Source organism: Lactuca sativa, chromosome 1 (genome assembly GCF_002870075.4).
Source record: "Lactuca sativa cultivar Salinas chromosome 1, Lsat_Salinas_v11, whole genome shotgun sequence".
NCBI classification, from domain to species: Eukaryota; Viridiplantae; Streptophyta; class Magnoliopsida; order Asterales; family Asteraceae; genus Lactuca; species Lactuca sativa.
The window spans coordinates 228,888,784-228,895,731 of record NC_056623.2 but is presented as its reverse complement, the minus strand read 5'-3'; the positions used below and the strand labels follow the sequence as shown (position 1 = coordinate 228,895,731).

At 32.4% G+C, this 6,948-nt stretch overlaps 1 protein-coding gene across 1 annotated transcript; it reads left to right on the top strand.

Annotated features, from left to right (window-relative positions):
- Window positions 1-2,977: 2,977 nt before the first annotated feature.
- Window positions 2,978-6,625, top strand: LOC111889491 (uncharacterized). The gene is made up of 4 exons (XM_023885641.3): window positions 2,978-3,107; window positions 4,524-4,743; window positions 5,451-5,745; window positions 6,022-6,625. Exons 1-4 carry the CDS (start codon window positions 3,025-3,027, stop codon window positions 6,156-6,158), a joined length of 735 nt encoding a protein of 244 aa, XP_023741409.1. The 5' UTR covers window positions 2,978-3,024; the 3' UTR covers window positions 6,159-6,625.
- Window positions 6,626-6,948: the final 323 nt, after the last annotated feature.

The window sequence follows — 6,948 nt, the reverse complement described above, 5'->3', positions numbered from 1 at the left end:
CTAACTTTCAGATCTGACTGCCCCTAAGCCTCTTAATCCATAAAGTCAGTGATTTTAAGCCTTTCCATGGCTGTAAAAGTCACCAACACCCATATCATTCAATTTCCAACACTTAAAAGCCCATAACTCAAGCATGACTCCATAATGACGACCAAGTTGAGATTTTTATGGATCTACAACTCATATATCACTGAAATGGGACAGATCTAGGTCCATGGAGTCCCTTTTGTTCATAAAGTCTCCACCTTTGGGACTTTAACCCTAAAAATGGCCCACAATACACCAATCCAAAATGAAGGGAAAAGCTATGAGCTTTTTACCTCCAAGTGATGTTTCCCCCTCTGAAAAGCTCAGATCCAAAGCTTGCACACCAAGACTAGCTTCCACCAAGGTCCTTTCTTCTTCTTCACAAACACACAAAGGAACTTCAAGCTCAAAACACACACACACATACAAGCTTAGAACGAATGTAGACTCTCTCTTAGGGTTTCACTCTCTTAAATGGTGGCTGAGGATAAGGCCATAGCTTTCTTTATATAGGGCTTAAGTCTCATTTAGGGTTTGCATCTGGACCAGTTACGCCCAGCGTAACTTTGGTACGCCCAGTGTACCTTAAAGAGTTCGCGTGCATATCAAGCGCATGAGTACGCGCAGCGTACTCTCCGGTACGCCTAGCGTACTCATTTGCAACATTTTCTACTCAAGAACTAATTTTGACATCTTGACAAAAGAGAAGGGTTAAATAGTTGTACCTGAATTTCGGGATGTTACACATTTTCCCCAGAATTTCGTTCCATTCCATTCCAACAAATTAAATGCACCTTTAGGGTTTCATGTCAGATTCTTTAGTGATTAAATCAAAAGAGTAGATAGGTTTATGTAGAGAGGTTTCTCTTGTCAAAGTGAAGCTTAATAAGATAAGAATCAATATTTTCTTCACCTTCCAAAAAGGAAAACATTTTTAGTTATTTTTATAAATTTGTTGGTGGCTTGTTTGATCGATGTAAAACTAAAATACATAATATTTTAGTTATTCATCAAACCGCATCCAAACTATACAAACTGCACCACATAATACTTCGAAAATATCAAACCACACTTATGATAAAGTTTGTAATTTTAACTCTAAACCGCACAACCCATCCATCTAATATAAACCCTTGCATGTCTAAATTTGATTCATATCCATAAATTTACTATTTTAGTAAATTACATGGACGGTCCGTGTGGTTTGGGGTAATTTTCATGTTTAGTCCTTAATTTTTTTTTAACTCGGACAGTCCTCTTTGTATGTTTTTGTTGCGTCGTTGGTCCATGTTACATAAAAAGACTATTTTGCCCTTAATAATTTTTTTATTTTATTTAATCACTGTTTATTTTTTTTATCCTTTTTATATTATTAATATATTAAAACGATATTAATAAATAAAAAGAAAAGAATCATTTGCATCCCCATCCCCTTCTTCACTGTCTCCTCTTCGACCATCACTAGCAATATTGGCCACATACATTACCGAAGACCACCATCTCTTGCCAATATATTCGGAAACCGGAAAATATTCCATCCTGTTAACCTTGACAACCACCATCTATCAACAACTACCATTAATAAACCACTAGTCACAATAAGGAAAACTTATGAATCAAATCCAGAAAATCAAGAAATATCGATCTTCAAACACCCAAATTGATTGCCTTTGCTTCGTTCTTCTAATTCCCATACCTCTATTATCTTGCAAAAAACATGCAACAAATAAGAATGACCAAATCCAAAACGGATTTAAACCCCTTGCTAAAAATGAACCGATTAAACCACTTGCAAAAAAACGTGCAACAAAAACTCCCAAAAATAAATCCCAAAAGGGTTTTAGAAAACTCATACATCTGAGAAATCGATTTTGAGATTCAATCAACTGTTCGAATAGTGAGGTCTCCTTTGCAAATTCCTCCTTCTTACTTCTTTTTCTACTTCCATTCTTGAACTCTCCTCCTTCTCTTCTCCATTTCATCATCTAATTTCCGTTGTCCTTCCTCCATATCTTCTTCTCGGCTCCTTATATATTTCTTATCTGAAGAGTTCATCAAACCTTCTTCTCCAAACTTTTATCATCTACACTGTCTTCCATGTTTCGTGTGCTAGACACCTTAAGTTTTCTCTCCTCGTAATCATTGTCTCTATTCCTATTCTTTCTATCAATCACGATTTATTGAAGGTGTGGCGACGGCAAGTGATGACAACTTTGTACTCGTCGGGAATGTTGTAGATAGAAGGCACCAGTAGGTTTGAAGATGAAGGGGAGAAGCGGGGATTGATATGGGTAGAAGTGGAGACATGGGTGATGAAGTGAAACAAGTAGGTTTAGGATTATTTTTATTTTTATTTTTGATATTTGATATATATAATAATTAATATATTATTTATTAAAAATACTTAAAAACCTGTAAGGGCATAAGTATTTTTACTTTTTGTGGGACCAAACACGATACAAAAACATAATATGAGGACCGTCCGAGTTAAAAAAAAATAAACTTAAGGACCAAAATTGTAGATTACTCAAAACCACAGGACCATTCGCATAATTTACTTTTATTACTTTAAGTATTTTATTATGAATCTATTTTTGTCAAAATACACTATAAATCAAATGCTAAAAAATGGCGGCTATAAGCTGGTAATTCGTGTCTCCACTAGTCCACTTTCTTCCGTTTTCATCGATCGCTTCTCGCTCCCCATGGACAATCCTCCGCAGCTTAATTCAAACCACTTTTCTATTATCGATTTGCTTGAATCCAGATCCTTCTCATGGATTTTCGTTGCAGATCACCATGACCCATGGCGAGCAACCGCCTCATGGATCCTCTTCTTCCTCCTAACATTTCTAACTCCAGTTTTCTCTCACTTTGCCTTCCAGTGCTCCGCCTGTGATTACAATCACCGTCGTCCCTTCGATTTGATCGTTCAAGTGTCCCTCTCTGTTTTCTCGACGCTCTCGTTCGTTAGTCTCTGGCGGTTTACTCGGAAGTATGGTCTCCGGCGGTTTCTGTTTCTTGATGAATTGGACGCTGTTAATGATAAAGTTCGCCGGCGGTATTCGGAGGAGCTCCATGTACGTTTCTTGATTAACTTTTGCTTTTTAATGTTGCTTATTGGGACAAGCATCACGCCATGGATAGCTTTTCCAATTTTCCCCTTTCTTTTAGGACTATTGTTTGTAATTAACATCGAATATTCACCATAAGCTAGGGGCGAGATTGTCATGTTTTTAAACTTAAGGGATAAAACTGGATTAAAAAAAAAAGGGCGTCATGACAATGATTTAGCACCTACTACTTATAAAATTTTATGTTTTGAAAACTATGTTTGAAAAGTTGTTAATATTGAAGTCAAATTATTTAATAGAAATACTAGTGTTTCTAGCAAATCCTATGGTTACAAGTGTTTTATATTTCATTTCCTGAATGTTTATCAAAAATAATTTATCCATGCAAAAAATCAATTGTAATAACTAATAAACGTCGAGTGTAAGTCGTTGAAAACAAAATTATTATATTTTTGAGTGGCTAAGAATAATACAAAATGGAGTATTTATTTAAGCAAATGGAATCTAGGAAATCCATGACTCATTTTTCCTATAAGTTTAATTGTTTAAAGTTTTAATAACTTACTAGGACTAAAAATGAAAGAAATTTGATGATAAATACATGTAGTTGTTAATTATATGTTAAGTCATTGTGCTAAGTCTTGAAGGATTGACATATTTTGAAATGGATGGATTTGTTCAACCTGGACCACTACTTTCATAAGGCTGTCTCACGGGTCCAAAGTGAACCCAAGAATACATTTTGGTTGGTGAAAAGTTCACATAATTTTAAAAAACAGAAGCGTTTACGCGTTTACCTTAAGGAAAATTATGAGGAATACCAATATATTTTACTTTTGCGACTAGTATGATAATGTATGTTATCTATTATCGATAATAACAGAGTACTTATAACTTTTTACCGATAATAGCAATGTAATTTTTTTCTTACCTATGATAGCAACATGTGAATTATATTAGTTACAAATCAAGCACTGTACTTATATGTTACATATTGTAATAGTTATGAGTAGAGAATTGTAAATAAATTTTTGTTTTGTATTAGAAAAAGTGTAAGTATATTACTATTATCGATTAGATATTGCTTATTATCATTAAAGAAATATAAATATGTTGCTATAGGTGTAAAGAGAAATGTAGGTATGTTGCTATTATGAGAAAAAAAATAAAGTATCTCTCTCACCTCATGCAGAGATCTACGAAACTTCTCTATACTTTTATCCTACCATGTTTTCTCGCGGACACTATTTACAACATATGGTGGTTCATATCCGGTGGAATCAAGATACCATACTTTTACAACGTTTACTTTAGCCATGCAATGGCATGCACGTTGCACATGAGTTCTTGGTTATATCGGACATCATTATTTTTGCTTGTGTGTGTTCTTTTTAAACTCACATGTTCTTTACAAATTCTTAGGTTAGATGATTTTGCTCGAGTGTTTGACAAGTTATGTGATGTGGTTCCAATATTGGTTGAACACCTCACTATTAGAAGAAATCTTCGAGTTATAAGCCATAGGTTTCGTGTGTTCATTTTGGCTACATTGATCTTGGTTACTGCTAGTCAATTTGCTTCATTGCTTGTTACGACGGTGGATGGTTCGGTTGTTGACCTGTTCACTACCGGAGAACTTGCGGTAATTCCTATTTCTCTCTTATTAATTAGGTAGTGTTTCGTATAACAGAATAAAGAAATAAAAGAATTGGTTCATGAAAATAAATAAATAAATAAATAAATAAACTTCTTATATTCTTTAACGGAATGAAATGAACTTACCATTCTTGAAAAACATGTTTCCTTACATTTTGTTAATTTTCAATCTTCTAAAAAAAGTACGGTTTTGTTAATTAAGTATTTAGACACAGGCTTTTTTTCATTCCACCATGGAATTGAATGAAAAGTGGCAATATAACCCACTTTATTTTGTAATTCTTAGTTAAATAAATCTTTCTTTTCTAAATAACTAGAAATATATTTTATTATAATCCTATTTGGGTTGTGATTATCTTTTATTATCATTTAATGCAATGAAAAGTTGTTATATAACTCATACCGTTTATGTGATTTTGAAGGACACTTTTATTTCAAAATAACATAAAATCATGATATTAGTTGAATTGCAATTTTATCATCTAAGTTAACTCGAAAATAATTTTTTTTCATAATATTATTCGTATCGGTTGTTATAATATGCTTTTATTAAGATAAAAAAAAATTAAGATTTGATTGTATATAAAATACAGTTAAAACTATATGTTGTTTTCATATATAATATAACAAGTTTATATGAAAATCCATTTTATTTTTATATGCCAATAAAACATGATATAATGATGGGTGCAGTTATGCTCCTTTACCCTTCTGTTTGGTATGTATATATGCCAACGAAGTGCGGCAAAAATCACACACAAAGCGCAATCTTTAAGAAGCTTGGTAACCAAATGGCACATATGTGCAACCATTGATTCCTTCGTAGACATGGGCACAACGGGTGAGACTCCGAGGTCTAATATTAATCCACAAATGTCAGATTTAGATTTCGATAATGAGGTAGGAGATGGTGACGATGAACTAGACAATACAAAGTTCATCCCTGTTTATAAGCACTCGATATCATACCAGCAAAGACAAGCTTTAGGTGAATTTATTCATATTGTTACTTTATGGCCTTGTAGTTTGTTTGGCTCGACTGATCTAGTGGGACACAAATTTGCAACTTTTTATCCCGCCTAAAAATATAAGATGGGGAATAATTCGATTTTGATCTATGCAAAAGACATGATTACCCTCTTTATCCTCGGCATAAAAAGATTCCTACAAAATTTGTTAAGTCCAAACTTTATTTTGTGTGACAAACATGACCTTAATACATTACAGGACTTGACTATTAATGATGATTGATCGTGTGCTGTAGTGACGTATATCGAGAACAATGAAACTGGGATCACGGTGTACGGGTTCATGTTAGATCGGATGTCTATAAACACGGTCTTTGCAATTCAACTATCTCTTGCTTTGTGGTTGTTGGATAAAACCATTGGCTTTACATGACCATCTTAAGTGGTTTCTTGTTAGAAGCTAATCAGATTCTTATAGAAACATGAAAGGTACATGTTTATTCTTATAAGGGCAATATACATAAAAGCCTTTCTTTTTACCATTTATCAATTTACGCAGCAAAAATATATTGTGTTTTTCTTTATTACAGACTTTTTTCAAAAACGGAAAAATTAATCAAAAAATTATATTGGTTTAGCATCTATAAAACATAATTAAACAGCTAAATATATAAAATTGTGAGAGTACGTTCTGCTTTTCTATATTTTACACTTGTTGCAATATTTAGGTATGTTGGTCATGATGAATGGAATCATGAAAAAAAATAAAACGAACAACATAATTATTTGAACAAGGAAAAGTGACAGAATATTATATATCATTATCATGTTTTTAGAAATTGAGTGCATCTTTTAAAAGGTTTTTAGAAATTGAGTGCATCTTTTAAAAGGTGTTAGTTGTATATACCACTAATCTATAGAATTTCTCAATGTACTTCCTTTTTGTTATTTTGTTGTTTTTAAAATCATCTTTGAATATATATATATATATATATATATATATATATATATATATATATATATATATATATATATATTTTGTTGTTTTTTGTTGTCTTTTATTAATTATTATTATTATTATTATTATTATATAGATTAAATTGTGAGTTTCCCTTGTGAATAGTCATGTTTTCCACCTTTGCCATATTATTTTGAGTTTTTTACAACTTTACTCACATACATTGGTTGTTGCCTACTTCTAAAAACTCAACTCTTATAAAAAT

Coding starts and splice junctions, on each gene's coding strand:
- LOC111889491 (XM_023885641.3), top strand. CDS start 3,025: ATGGTCTCCGGCGGTTTCTGTTTCTTGATGAATTGGACGCTGTTAATG. Junction 4,744..5,450: donor TCACTACCGGAGAACTTGCG/GTAATTCCTATT, acceptor TGATGGGTGCAG/TTATGCTCCTTTACCCTTCT. Junction 5,746..6,021: donor CCAGCAAAGACAAGCTTTAG/GTGAATTTATTC, acceptor CGTGTGCTGTAG/TGACGTATATCGAGAACAAT.